This window comes from Montipora capricornis, chromosome 1, assembly GCF_036669925.1.
Source record: "Montipora capricornis isolate CH-2021 chromosome 1, ASM3666992v2, whole genome shotgun sequence".
Classification (NCBI taxonomy): domain Eukaryota; kingdom Metazoa; phylum Cnidaria; class Anthozoa; order Scleractinia; family Acroporidae; genus Montipora; species Montipora capricornis.
The window spans coordinates 52,844,100-52,859,534 of record NC_090883.1 but is presented as its reverse complement, the minus strand read 5'-3'; the positions used below and the strand labels follow the sequence as shown (position 1 = coordinate 52,859,534).

At 39.6% G+C, this 15,435-nt stretch overlaps 2 protein-coding genes across 4 annotated transcripts in view; one reads left to right on the top strand and one right to left on the bottom strand.

Moving 5' to 3' along the window:
• LOC138048452 (uncharacterized skeletal organic matrix protein 2-like) overlaps positions 1 to 4,222 on the top strand; it is a 30,223-nt gene extending 26,001 nt beyond the window's left edge. For both annotated transcript variants that reach the window (XM_068894645.1, XM_068894642.1), the window contains one exon: positions 1,631 to 4,222. In XM_068894645.1, coding sequence (XP_068750746.1) covers positions 1,631 to 1,857 — 227 coding nt within the window. In that variant the 3' untranslated portion in view covers positions 1,858 to 4,222. The remainder of the gene's footprint in view (positions 1 to 1,630) is intronic.
• A 224-nt stretch (positions 4,223 to 4,446) lies between these two features.
• On the bottom strand, positions 4,447 to 10,252 carry LOC138048434 (probable G-protein coupled receptor 101). Of its 2 annotated transcripts, none has more exons than XM_068894627.1 (2): positions 9,240 to 10,252; positions 4,447 to 6,202 (listed from the first exon to the last, which is right to left on the bottom strand). In XM_068894627.1, the coding sequence occupies exons 1-2, from the start codon at positions 9,945 to 9,947 to the stop codon at positions 5,957 to 5,959; spliced, it is 954 nt and encodes a 317-aa protein (XP_068750728.1). In that variant the 5' UTR covers positions 9,948 to 10,252; the 3' UTR covers positions 4,447 to 5,956. The 2 variants fall into 2 exon arrangements, with proteins under 2 accessions (XP_068750728.1, XP_068750733.1); XM_068894632.1 differs by having other exon boundaries at positions 5,984 to 6,202; positions 9,236 to 10,252.
• Between the last annotated feature and the right edge of the window lie 5,183 nt (positions 10,253 to 15,435).

The window sequence follows — 15,435 nt, the reverse complement described above, 5'->3', positions numbered from 1 at the left end:
ATTTCAGCTAGAAAATAGCCTTCCGAAAATTCTAGGTGACCTTTTTAGAGTAAAATCCGTTAAAAATCGGCTATTATACCATTTTTTAGGTGTTCGAAAATCCTAGGACAGGCAGGCAAGCAAGAAATTTTACAACAAATGTTCCGAAAATTCCAGATCTCAAATCGTCTTCCGAACAGATATTTTCCGAAAATTGAGTAAAAACTAGAAATTACAGCTTTCTTTATTTCGGTTTTGACAAATCCATTTACTGGTACAGTGTTGAAGTTATGCTTCAGCGTGCTGACTCGTTACTTCTGAATTTTGAAGTTAATTGAAAGTGTTTTGGAATTCGATGTCTTGAATGTTAGCGCTTTACAGTTTACAGTACGCTGTATTGAATGAATGAAAACGATGTTTTCTACGTACAGTATTGAATTTTTTGTAACTGTTATTTATTAAAATACCCCCGCTATAACGTATATTTTTGCTATTAACCAGATAATTCGATATAACAGAGTCTTTGCTATAACGAAAACACCGCTATAACGAACAATTCTCTCTGCACCGTGGCACTTCGTTATAACAATTATTCCATGAATGCGGGAGCGCGTGACGTCACGTTAGTTTGAGACAGTTGCAACAGCCGATTCAAGTGATCGAGGAAAATGTTCCAAATCGCGACGTTTCTTTTCGAAAATCCTTTGTATGGACAACCATCTAAAGAAAATTCGCCCACCCACTATTTTCTACGTGCCTAAGGCTGGGATCATCGAGAGAACTTTTGCAAGTGGGCCGAGAAATTTGGGGGCGCTGGGCCGTGAGCTGTCTTGAAAGCTACACGCCTTGTCTATTTACATTGTATGTGACGACGGGTTGGATCTGAAGGGGACATCGAAGCATTCCAAAAACCCATCAAATCACTCAGAACAACGCAGAAAATTATCCAATATCAAAAATACCATAATATTCTTTGTTTGTCCCTGCAAAATATTGCATAAGCATTGTTTCCATTTTCTCTTGGGACCATTATAAGTCCCAAGAGAAAATAAAAACAATGCTTTAATATGCAAAAATCTGGAAGGACAAACAAAGAGTATTATGGTATTTTTGATATTGGCTAATTGTAGGTGAGTGAACTTTATTTATCTGGCTGTCCATAAAAAGGATTTTCGAAAAGAAACGTCGTGATTTGAAGTTTTTATGGAACATTTTCCTCGATCACTTGAATCGGCCGTCACAACTGCCTCAAAATAACGTGACGTAACGAGCTCTGGCATCCTAAGGTTGTCTGCCTGTGCCATTAATGTGCGTCGGATATGAGATGGTAAATAGCCAAGGAGGAGCGTAGCGCCAAGTTGGCTATAATCAGTCTCGTATCCAACAAGCGCGAATGGAATAATTAATTGTCTTATTAAATGTCATCACATTCTGAGCGTGTGAGAAGTTGTGTCCCGGGGTAGTTCGCTTCCCGCACAATTTTTTCAGCTTGGTAACACGTGGCGCAATCATTTTGCCATATATGGTCAGACGGTATATGAGCTGAAAACCGAGATTGAGTAAACCAATTAGAAAGTTAGAATCGCAATATCCGAGGTCTAAAAGTGGATACTTGGAATTAATTGAATTTTGTCCTCGATTATCGTTGCAGACAAAAAGGCAGCTTGTGCAGCTATAGGAGGCTTCAGGAAAAATGTGCAGAAATGGACACAACTGGAGTGCAAAATAGAATGCTGCACTGGAGATAACTGCAACACACAGAAGCCGAGTTTACTCAAACTCAAGAGCAACAAAGCCCTGCGAACAGATTTTCACCAGATTTTACTCTCCGCAGTCCTGGCCTTTTATATCGCTGTGGCACTCAACATCGTCAACTAAGGCTGGTTTGATTAGCTGGAGGAGGCTCGTCGAGAAATGGAAGAGCTAGATCGCGAAAGACAATATTGTACTATTAGAGACAAATAAAATAGGAATTTCCTATCACCCAAGAGTGGCCTAGTCCCCATCAGCGTCAGAAAAGTGTTTATTTTTAAACCTAGTTTCGAGGGAAAATTTATCCCATAAAAACTCTTTGAGAATAAAGGCCGGGACACACTAGGCGACAAGTCGCAACGACAGGTCTCTGCGACAAGTAGCTCCGAGTTTTTTACTTGCAAAACAAGTCACTGCGACACGACGCTTGTTCGGTGCACTCGCAGTGAGCTCGTTTGAAGGGGAATGTGAACTAGTTTTTTAATTCAATATGGCTGACCGTATGACCCTCTCTCATTGGTTCATTTACATTTTGTCGCAGTGACTTGTTGCTGGAAGTGTACGACAACACTGCTTTCGCTAATTTTGTCCCTGAGATTAGTCGCACGAATTCAAACTGGTTTGAATTCGTGCGACTGATCGCGGCGACAAAATTCTGTCGTTGCGACAATTATTTTCATAAAATTAAACTTGTCACACAAGGCGAATTGTTGCGGCGACTTGTTCCCGCGACCTGTCGCAGCGACGTATTGCCTAGTGTGTCCCAGCCTTAAAGGCCGGGACACACTAGGCGACGAGTCGCAGCGACAGGTCTCTGCGACAAGTTGTTCCATGTGTACTACTTGCAAAACAAGTCGCTGCGACAAGACGCCTGTTCGGAGCACACGCAGTGATCTCGTATGAGGGGGTATGTGAACTAGTTTTCTAATTCAATATGGTTGAGAATATGCCGCTCTCTCATTGGTTAATTTATATTTTGTCGCAGCAACTTGTTGCCGGAAGTGTACACACGATGCGACAACGCTGCTTTCGCTAATTTTGTCGCTGCGATAAGTCGCACGAATTCAAACTGGTTTGAATTCGTGCGACTGATCGCGGCGACAAAATTCTGCCGCAGCGACAATGATTTTCATGAAATTAACCGTGTCACACAAGGTGATTTGTTGCGGCGAGTTGTCCCCGCGACGTGTCGCAGCGACTTATCGCCTCGTGTGTCTCGGCCTTAAAACATTTTGTTCCAGGTATTTTCATATCATTATGTGGATGCTGCATTCAAACGCAAATACAATACGCGAAGAATTTCACTCCTCGAGTAAAGACCCTTTGATCGTCCTAGATAAATTGGTAAGAGGAAGGGGCCTCAGCGAACCGCTTCGAATTTCTTTGTCGAGCTTGCGTTAAAAATTTAAATGTATTCGGGTGTCAGTCACGCGTGATAGCAAAACCACAAAACTGAAACAAACAGTTGGGATATTTTCAAACAATTCTGGCAAACACACGACAACCAAGGAATCATTTCCTTGGAAACTCAATATAGTTCATACCGTTAAAGTGTCGTTTCATTTCCTACTGAAATTTAAACGATATCTGGCAGATTGGATACGAAGCAAATACTTACGGGAATTTAGACAGTTAATTTTAACCACGGTAGATTTGGATTGGGTTAGGCGATTTGGACAATTGTCTGTTTTCCCGCAAAACATGGTATAAAAATAGACACTTTCTGACGCTGGCGGGGACAAACATGATACTGTACCAATTTCTCACTCTTGGGTAATGCACTCTTGGCATGGGATAGAATAGGAATAAGATAATGTGGCGCTCAGAAATCCGTAACTCAGAAATCTCGATCTGCGATGGAATGCGGCCCATCAGTTTTCGGTATTAGAGAGCTTAAGCAATGACAACGGGGACGGCAACGAGAACGTCATCTCAAAATATAAATTTGCGTTATTTTAATGGCTTTGGGAAGGGTGTGGTAGTTCCTCAAAAATGAGACTCGTCGGAACGGCACTTAATTTATGGGAGAAAATGAAAATTTATCCTCAAGTGCAGACGTTCTTCACAAAACCTCAAATTTGGTTATTTGACATTGCTGTTTTGCAGACGACGGCAAAGAAGTGGACAAAAGCGTAAAACGCACGTGCTTTTGTTTTTGCCCACTAAATAGGCAAATTTGTAACGTTCTTGTTGCCGTCGATCGTTGCTCAGTAAGCTACTTGTTTGCAGACCAGTCAGAGCCGTTGTGGTCATTCGGCACAACTGCGATTGGCCATAAATTTGGCAGGACGCGTATTCTAAATTTAGATGATACTGTGAACTGATGAACCAAGCCAAATTCTTCGAGGTTGTATGCTTCTGATGGCACCAGATAGAATAGTAAGGTTAAAGTGTTTGTCTTTTCAGTCTTGATGATGACATCAACAAAAACGAAACGACAATACCGACCGATGGAACAAAAAAGCTTCGAATAAATAAGCCTTTTACATGCTTTACTGTTGTGTTTGTTTTCTTTATTATCTTACTATCTTATATTATCATTTTGCCTTTGTCCTCTACACGAAGACAGTATACACAAGTTCGATCTTTTGCAACAGGCCAAAGGACTTTCAACAACAATAGGAACCTAGAGTCCACCATGATCACTTGTAGGAATGCAATTTTAAAGAGTTTATACAAATACATGAAATGTTGGAAACGTGTAATGCGCCCGTTTGAAGGATGGAATACAAATGGAGCTACTTGGCAATAGTTAAACCTACGACCCTCCGTAACACAGGTCGGATGCTCTACTCATTGCTAGGTCGTTTTTCTAGGTCCTGAATGGACAATATGTCCCAGTGCCAAGGACTCTGATTTTTCAATTGTCCATTTGCCCGTTGCCAAGCAACTTGTATTCTGTCCTTCTCACGGTCACATGACACCTTCCCATCATTTCATGTATTTGTATGGCAGGGCGCATGACTTTGTAGAAACCGCAGACTGGTGGGACACATTATCCATTCAGGTCATAAACGACCCAACTCTCCCGACCAGTGAATTCTAGTAGCTCAATGGGGAGAACATCCAACCGGTGTTCACAGAGGGTCGTAGATTCGAATCCTGTCTAAGACTCTGATTTTTCTGTTGTCCTTTCGCTCGTTGCTGGGCAACTTGTATTCGAGTCTATACGACTTCTTTATTGCCATCGACCGTTTCTTAAACATTGGCCGCTTGAGGTTAAACAACAATATTATCCTCATTGGTTATTAAAACTAGAGTGACGTACTTCGATGAAACAGTTGAGCAGATTTTATTTCGCTTTAATGGCAAACACACTTTACCGAATGCAAAAATGGCTGCCAATAAATTATTCTTTTGCATGTATTTGTGCAAGCCTCGTTTTACAACCAAATTTCTTTCAATTTTAAACATGGTAACGAGGCTAGTAAGGCTAATTAACACAAAGAGAAAAACGTCTGTACACTGTTTCTATGCTGATTGAAACCAAGCTTGTGATGGGTGGATTTAAACTACAACTTTAAATGTGATTGGTTGATTTCAGCTACAACTTTGAATGTGATTGGCTTATTGAACTGTCCGATACCACCTTGACAAGTAAATTGCCCAAGTAAAGCCCAAGCCCCTTAGAAGTGCTAACTTTAGGTCTAAATAGGCATAAAATAATATTTAGGCTTAACCGTTAGCACTTCTAAAAGGTTTCGGCTTTTTCAAAAATTACTTTAGAACCTTAGCCTTTTACCCCTAGCCTGCAGTCTCCATTTACACTGACCAATTCGAAATCTAGATGAATTAAATGCGAAGATAATTCTCCTTATAAATGTGTAAGAGGTGAGAAATTTGAATCTCTCTCGCTAACAAATCTCATTCCACGATTTCAAGTATTCGTTTTTAGATTTTTTAATGTGATTTAATACTTCAGTTGTTTAATCAACTTTTACAAGGTTTAACTTGCTATTGTATCTGGTGCCCTTCACAAACTTCACCGGGATCTAAATGTTCAAACCAAGAAGAAAATTTAAAATTAATCTGATAAATTGGAGACTTCGGTTTCTTATAGGACGTAAAATTCATGCCATTTCATGATGCAGATTTGCAAAGGGTAAAAGGAGAATTTACTTGACTTTGCCATGCTTCTACCAAGCCATAATTGTTCTCATGGGCGTTTCCGGCCTATTGGCGTCAATTTCATGTATGCATTCGACGCCCATTCCCTGCCGTCCTCTCATTCTAAGGACTGCACCTTGACACACAGCATTCGCCTGAGTTGGTCTTGAAAGTGACTATTTCTAAATCCGTAGATCCAAGGATTAGTCACACAACTAAAGCTTATAAGGAACGCAGCGCCAAGGTCCACTGATTCAGGAATGATGGCGAGTTTAGCAAGACGTATGAAATGAATCACGCAGATAGGAATCCATGTGATGATATAAACGCTGATCAGTGTAAGAACTGTCTTGGCCACTTTCACCTGGACAAGGGAAACGCAAATGAAATGAATGACATGAGTTCCAATTAATATTTATTTAGCGATGTTTCCTGCGGGGAAAAGACTGCATGTTGCTCGTTTTGTAAGGAAGGAAATTCGTTATGAAATAACCTAAAACTGCCTTTCGACATGCAAAACAAACAAACAAAAAAAACGGACGTTATCCCAATGCAACCGCGTTTTCAGATCCAAGTCCCGTCAGGTATGTCAAAACCTCCATTGTATGGACCGAGCTAACACCCTCTCTTGCAGTCTACTGCGCACGCACTAAAATGATATGCCGCTGTTTGAGGCGATCGGGCCAAGAGAATACTGTCATCTATCAGGAGAAAGTGAGATGTAATTTGGTTTTCTTCAATTCCACATGTTAGTGGGATATATTGCATATGCAGCAGCTACTGTGCTGCATGTGATCTCGAAACACTCCTCTACAGCCAGACTGATTAGCTAGTGGTTGATTTAGACCCATTGCGTAGCTAAGTGTCTACGAAATCAAGTAGCAGACACAAACAACACCTTTTTCCCTGCGATGTTGTTTCCCCGAAACCTCTCCCCTCCACTCACACTTCTAACGGTGATCCATACCAATCCCCCCCGCCCCTCCCCCATTTTCAAACGTACTCCGCGGCCCCTGTGAGTTGAAACAAGTTCTACTGATTGTGGCAAAAAGGGAATTTGGTCGTAATTTTAACGTGACCCTTCACGTAGACCGAAGAACTCTAAAACTAAATCCTCCTCAATGTTAATTAACAAAGTTCTTCGCAAAGTTTCGAATTCAGAAATATATTGTGACGAACTTATTTAAAAGGAACTGAAATGGGTCAATTCCCAAAAAAATCCTATTTCAAGCATTTTAATGACAAAGGCGGGAACAGGATAGTACTTTAAGTACATATCAGAAACCCATAAGGGCTGACACGTGTAACGGCCCCTTATGTGCTGGGAAAGAAGCTTCTGAATATTCCAATTTGCTAAGTACCATATTTAGAACAACAAGAGCAAGGGGTTTCCAAATATGGTACTTAGCCCTGAAACATTCAACCAATCAGTTCGCACTGAATATTCGGAAGCTGTGAACGCGCGTTACACGTTTCAACCCTTATGGGTTTCTGGTACATATGTAACAGACTGGCGACCAGCTCGCAAGCTTTGAGATTTTAGGTCCTACATAACGAAAAAAAAAAACAAAACAAAAGAGAAAAAAAAAAGAGCGAGAAATGATGTATTCAAATTGAACAAAATCAATCCTCCAATTGATGTTTGTGTCTGAGAGATAGTGGTCGTTAAGGTAAAGAATGGATCACTTGTATACTTTATAATCTTACGTGCTACAACGTAGCCCTAACGACGGTATATCCTGGAATCCGGGGATGCCGCAATCTGTTACATGGCAAAGTGACATAGCATAATTTATATCATGAATGAAGGGGGTAGTTTCTAAAGAAACTGTGGTGCTGCGTTGGTGGGGAAGTAGTATATGCAAATGTCATTTATTGCATAACCTGTACTTTATGCAATAAATTATACATTGGCGAGACAGGTAGACGCGACTAGGTGACCGATTCCGCGAACACCTTTGCGATGTTTAGAAGAATGACAAAGATGCATGTAAGCCAGTGGCTCGTCATTTTAATCTCCCTAACCACTCCAAAAAACACATGGCTATCTGCGGCCTTTCCCTACATCTAGGTACGACGGAAAGCCGCAAGAATCTGGAACAAAAATTTATCTTCCAAATCGGCACCCTCAATCCTCACTGTATTAACGAACGCTTTTCATTTAACTAATATATTCGTATTTTCCTTGTTGCCATGTTACCACCAATAGCGTAGCTCTTACTCTACTATAAAAACTACACGTAACCCATAATTCCTCGATTCGCTCTGATGAAGGGCTAACGCTCGAAACGTCAGCTTTTAGAATCTCTGTACGGTGGCCAATTTACATTTATCAATTCCGTTGATAAAACCAAATTTTGGTATAATTTATATCATGCAAATTGTAGCCCTGCAAACGCAATATTTCACCAAGACGAACACGAAAAAAACTTATCATTGCAAGTTGCGATTGTCAAATTGTAGCAGCTGTTACAGGTATCAGAAAAACTGACCGCAAAATATTAAACCTACACGAAAAAAATTAATTTGCACAATCCAGCGGATCTTGCCAAAGAAGTCACCGAACGACAAACATCGTCATTTCCATTTTAATCGAGGTAGTTATACACTTGGGTTTTGTTTACCAGACACGACGACTTTAAATTATTTAACGCAAACAATGAGTATATTTCATTTTACATTTATAAATTAAAAGGCATTGTATTTGAGTTTTAAAATCAGAGCTGAATTCAAAATTAAAAGTAGACGGATATTGTGTTTGTTCAGTCTGGTATTCTTTGCGTCAGCAAATGACTAAAAAATATTTTTTCGACCACTTTGTATAATCTCATCTGTAACGACAGGATAGGTCTCTAATTAAAAAAAAAAAAAAAAAAGAGGTAAGAGTCTGACCATTCATAAAGATTACCCATGCACGCCAAGTTTTGAACCAGTAAATTTTATCCGAAATTGCGAGCATGGCAACATATTAAAACATTAAATCGTCTCTGCTATGATTTTTGGATGGAAGGCTCCTTATATGAAGTGTCACCACTCGCTCTAATAATATCTAAATGATATAAACGATTTCGTACGTTAATTTGTTTCAGAAGAGAGATTCAGATTCCAAGATGCCCTTACACAAAAATAAGAGATAACCCATCACATCGGCGAAGTCTTCGTCCCGGCTCTTCGCGAAAAGTGTCTATTAAGTGAGGGCGTGTTGTGAGTCGAGTTAAACCTGCGATTTATTCATTGCACGTAGTGGACTATAAGTAGAAAAAATAGTAAAGTTGTCAAGATCTGAGACAAATTGTTAAGAGCTCGATTTACTCAATTCGAGTGTAATCTACATACGAACAATCTAAACGATTAATCGCAACTGTAAAATTAATAATTAAAACTTCGGATGGGATACCTACTTCCTTCTTTAGCTTTTCTTTGTTTTCCGCTGTCATTGCAATGGCTAAGCTTCTAACGTTGTGCTCAAACACCCGTTTCCTGCTTCGTTTTATAGCAAAGTAAATCTTAACGTAGCAAAATATCATGACAGAAAAAGGCGTTGCAATGAACCCCAGGACGAGAACTGTTGTATACGAATAACTACTCCCCACCGCGATGAAGCACGTAGCGCGAGACGAAAAAAAGCCATAATGTCCCCATCCGAGGTTGGGAGGAATACCGATGGAACAAGCCAAGAGCCACAGGGTGAAAATCATCACTCTCGTCCTTTGCTTGCTGAAAAATGTCGCGCTGTCGCGCGGCCGAACGATTTGAACGTACCTGTTCACGCTAATTAACGTCACCGACATTAAAGAAGCCACCAAGAAGGTGAGCGTGTAACAGCCGTTTACACGGCAAAACGTTTCTCCGTACAACCACTGGCGCTTAATGAGGACGCTTGTCGAGACCGACAGAGTAAGAAAGATTCGCAAAAGATCTGAGATGCTGAGATTCACAACAAGATAATTGGATACTGTTTGGAGATGACGATGGGCATAAACCATCGCACAAAGACCGATGTTACCAATCAGTCCGAAAATAATAAGTAAAATCACAAAGAGGACTTCTAGAACAACCAGGAACGTTGGTTTTTCTTGCAAAGGAGGAAAATATGCGTTGCTTATCATCGCGGGTTGGTGGTGTCGTAAACAGACGGCTACGGGAAGCAATCAAACTCGTTTCAAAATTCACCGATGAACCATTCAACAGAATTTCACCGAGCTTGACACGATGATTATACGCCCAAAAACACCGGCAGCACTTTTTGTATATAATGAATAATATAATGACGGTGCAGTATGCGAGGAAAAGTAGAATATGCCAAGCTAATTATCAACGCTTTTAGTTTATAAACACTAAGCTAAGATCTACGCGACTTTGTTCAGTTTGACGTCGGCCGTTCTTAGAATCTATATTAGAGTTTCAATGACACGCCATTGTTACCTGTCACCTATGTTGATTATTTTTATTCCTTTTCTGTATTCTTTATAATACATATTTGAATAAGCTAGAACAGATATTAAAAATGTTGTTTTTTTTAGGTGCAAAGGCCAAATATTTGTTAAGAGTGTTAAAGTCCCTTTATTGAAGACTGTGATTGGAATCTATGAAAAAAAAGAGAAAAGTTCAGTTTTCGATACCAATTTTCTTTTTTTTTTCTTTCTTTTTGCTTTCGTTTGTCCTTCATTATGGTTTTAAGTTCCACGAAATCAACTTGCTATCAAAGAGATCTAGAATAATCTTTTTACACTTTTAGACGATGACGCCACTTAACTACAAGTCCCAGAATCCTTCAGGTTGGAAAAAGAAATGAAAAACAAACTGAATTCTGGTAGTTGTAGTCAAATGAACCTAACGTGAAAATTGCAGATTCAATCTAATACTCTGCCCTGATTCGTGAGGCCTTTTTGTCGACCACTGCAAAATTTACTGTGAATATATAAGAACTATAACCGTATTGAATCATTCGTGACGTCACGCGGTTGTCTGGCTGTGATTGCACTAAAAGATCATGATTGCACGTACCCATTTCATGCCTGATTCATCTGGCCTTGCAGTGAAATTGAAAAATTGAAGGATGAACACATCACCGTGAAAGTACTATTCAAGTACTAGGACCATATCGGGACACTTTTGGGAAAGAAGCTGTTTTTAAAACGAGTGTCAATTGCCAATGGCTTGCTTCAATCCAAAGGGTAATAATTATGTAAGGCTAACGATTGCGCGAAGTCCGTTTTCACATTAAAATGATTAGCTCAATGAAGGAAAACACCAGCCGGACACCATATAAAGTTATAAAGATATAAAGATATTTTTCCGCCAATTTAGATGGACACTGCCTGTGTAACAAAGGATTTCCCATTTTGTGAACTTCCTAAGATAATGAATGTGAATTCAAAGCATTACTTGAAGTGCGGGCAATTTTTGAGGCAAATACCACATTTTCTCCTATTTAACAATTAGACCCTTGGCCCTTGAGTGCGAAGGATCTATTTGGCCGGAATAAAACAAAAGAAAGCTTCACGCTTTTCGATACTCGAGGACTATTACTAATAGTCATCTAGTAGCGTATCCAATCAAAATGCAGGATTTGCATTAGTCCACTAGTTGGGTGATACTAATTCGAATGAGATGATCTCTTGCTTGCTAGAATAATTATCTGCTGAAAAACAGTTTAAGTCAAAGTGCCACTGTCGTTACTCGTAGATATGAAAGTTACCGCGATTGTTTCAAATCGGCAGGCTTAAGCTTTCTTTATGCACTAGTTAGTGTGATATAACAGCTAGCTGGATAAAGGTGTAACAGCACAGGGGACTCTTATATGCGACTAGATACCCCAAAATAACTCAAGTTTAAAGCTTGACCAGCCTAATTATTATGCATATTTTTATTTGAAGGAAAACATTTGTCCAATGTCCATGAAACTTAGCAGAAAGTTTGTTCTCGGTGTTCTTATTAATTTGCCAAAATATTTTGCATCGCATTTTGGTCACATGACCTTGTGACAACTTATAACGTTTATATCCTTTACTCAAAAATGGGGAACATTTATACATCAAAATTTTGAAAACGTTTGGCATTAACACGTTTAGCACAACTGTGCCTACCAAATGCCGCCTTTTAACGTGGTACACCGTATTTACCTTTTAAGATATTTGGATGTTTATCATGTCACGTAACCTATTTTCCTTATGTTCATTGCTCTTAACATGTGGACATAATTAAGAGGCGGCATGACAAAGCCTTTAGAAAGGGTCATCAAGTAATCTGAAAGAAACAAGATTGATATAATGTAGCTGAATGTTTCCCATTTTTCAGTAAAAAATTAAACTGTTAAAAGTCGATTCGGGTCACGTGACAAGAATGTGATATGAAACATTTTGGGAAAATTATAACAATGCCGATAACTAATTGCCTACCAAGTTTCATACGCCCTGGACAAATGCTTTCCCGTCAAATAAAAATATGTATGATAATTAGGCTGGTCAAGCCTTAATACCCTTCAGAATGCATGTATGTGAGGTGAATCACTTTGCTGGAATTCAACCCTGTAAAAAAAGTCTACTATTTCTCCAATGGGCATAAGATTACGCTATATCACATCATCCTTTATAAAGAGCTATACCATGTGCTCCTAGCACAGGTGACAGGGTCTTTTTGAATAAGGTCTGATTTTGTTGCCAGGTCAAATTGTCAATCTCATCATCAGTTAGCTCTTTTCTCTCTACAAGTCTACCAAGGATTATCAAAAGATGTGACCACCTGGTTTCTGCTGCAGAAAATGAACAGAACCATGTGGGATTACCTAATTGGCGAATGATAGCAAATAAGTCCTTTTTGCCTTTTTCAAAATATGGTGGTGATCCTCTCGAGTTCCTCAATAATCTAAACCCTTCATCATGATGTATTAATTTATTTACACAATCATCTGATTTTTGGTCACCCACAATGTATTTCTTCCTTTTAGTCTTGCATTTTCGAAGTGGCAAAGATGCGCTATTTTGACTTTGTTTGATTCGAAGTTTTTTCAACTTATAAAAGATCTTCGGTACTCATTGTGCAACTCTTCTATCTCAACTTCTTAATTCCCACTTACCGGACTGTGCTGTGATGAACTGGTATTTTTCGATCCTTGGTATCAGGTCTGGTTTTAACACACAAAATTGTTGGGATTGCCAACAATTCGGAGACTTTGTCCATAAATTTACCTAATGGTCTATTACCCTCTCTAAATTTTCAGTGATATCTGGTTGTTGCCGTGAAGTATCTGTGACACCAGACAATCGTTATTATACTTTGCATCACTCATTATCACTATTGTCTGTGTTGTTATTGTCCATGAGAGTTTGTTGCAATCTCTCCAATATGTCTATCACCAGCTGCTACTTGTGCATTTTGAATGTTTTCAGCAATATTTTTATTTAAATGTAAATCACGAACACTGCTACTTGTGGTATGGGAACATTTGTAAAAATTCTTCCCATTCATTGATGTTACTTATGGCTGCAGCATTTGGATCTGAAAGAGTAGTGACCACATTTTTTTGCCAAGTCTCTTATACTTGTATATGTTATTTTTGGCACAATTGCTGCTTCTAACGCTTCGGCTGGTCGGACATTTTCATACTTATAATGATGCTTGTAGCTTAAGCATCGTTCCAGTTTAATTGGTATGGTTTGTGGCTCATTAATGGTGGGCCTTGGTAAAGTAGTTAATGTTGAACTCACATCAGCGGGCACATTAACAACCATGCATGGATAGACGTCAGGGGCACCCAACAACCAATTCGTCGTAAAATGTATTATTATACCCCAGTTAATGAAAATAAATGTTATTAAGGCATTTTCAGGTGTTTTTCAGTGTTGCTGGGAAAACATTATCTGTTCCTTTTTCCCAGCAAGACACACACAAGAAACTTCCCAGCCAGCTAGATAAAATTGGTTGGTTTCCCAGCCAGCTGATCAAATTTATTTCCCAGCCAGGAATTCCGCGCGCTTTCAAATCTCTCGATCCAAAACGACCGAACAAAAGCGACAAAACCGCGACAAAACAGGTTTTTTCCGCAAGCGCAATCACTCTGACCAGCCGACGTATGTTTGTGACTTCTCTCTGGGAGAGGGAAGGGTTCTTTTTTTTTTTTTTTTTTTAGTCGTCCTCAGTCTTCAGAGTTTCTACAGCCAGCTCGGGTTGAAATGCTAGAAAAAGTCAGTAATTCCCAGGCAAAACCCCTATCAATAACAAAATTTCCCAGCCAGCTCATCGAAACACCTGTATTTTTGCCAGCCAGCAAGATTCCTCTGGGGAACAGATAATGTGTGGAACAGATTCGTTGGGTGCCCCTGATAGACTCGGACAATTGACAACCCCTAGGAATGTATTAGGAGACAGAAGGAGACTATCACGCGAGAGAACAGTAAGCGCTTTCACGCGCAAGGAAAACAACAGTGCTTTCGTTGATTTCTAGCCTTCTCCCCTAACGCACGCGCAGTTATTCAACAAGAACCAGAGTTCCAGTAGCCCTTTTCACGGTTAGTTTTTCTCATTTGCATCACAATATAATCTAGCATGTATGTGAGGCAATTTCGGGCTATTTTGTAGTTTTAACCCGAAATTGCCTCGCATTCACGTTAGATTACATCGTAATGCAAATGAGAAAACCTAACCGTGAAAAGGGCTGTTGGGGTAACGGAGGTTCTGGGAACGAGATTGGTGTGAACGGGGATTTAATCTCGACCCCAGAGAACTTCTGCGCATGACCATCGGATTTAGCAGCGTAAGCACTGGAAGAAAAGACACACCTACAACGAGTTGCAAAATTAGTGGACACCTCACCTTCTTGGGGCGTTATTAATTTACCTATCATCTCCCACACTGCAGCTTCCCCCCACCCTTCCCTGCCTTCCCTGTCAATGTTGCTAGCAAGACAAAAAAAATGCTGAAAACTTAAACAGTCAAACATTGAAAGGGGGAGATGGGAAGGGAAATGGGAAAGGTTTAAATTCTAGATCCGGCGGGTATTGGAAGCTAGAAAAGGTGTTTTTTAACAGGAGTGCCTCAACAATTTTGCAACTTGTTGTAGCATGCAAGCCCAGTTGTACTCTCCTATTACGAGCTCCTGTAGCATAGTTGTCAGCTGAAATGGCGTGTTTTTGTACAATTTGTGATTATTTTTAAGAAAGCTACGACATTTTTTAATTTCGAAGACATGTTTCGGTGTTACAAACATCATCGTCAGTTACAAAATATTTGAAAAACCGTTCATCAACCAACAAGTTCATCACGTCAACCTGACACTTACGCTTTAGGCTCTACATTCTTTCTAACACTCTGTAACCCCACTCAAATATGTATCTCTTGTCATTTAATTATATTTAATTATGCATGTTTCGCCAAGTTGTTATATAGTCCTAACGGTTTTTCAAATATTTTGTAACTGACGATGATGTTTGTAACATCGAAACATGTCTTCGAAATTAAAAAATGTCGTAACTTTCTTAAAAATAACGATTTGCTTTCTGCTGTCTCGAACAATTTGTGATTAAGATCAAGCAATAACAATCACCACTCGAACAGTAGGTCGTTAAACAAATTCTCATAACGCAACAACAACAAAAA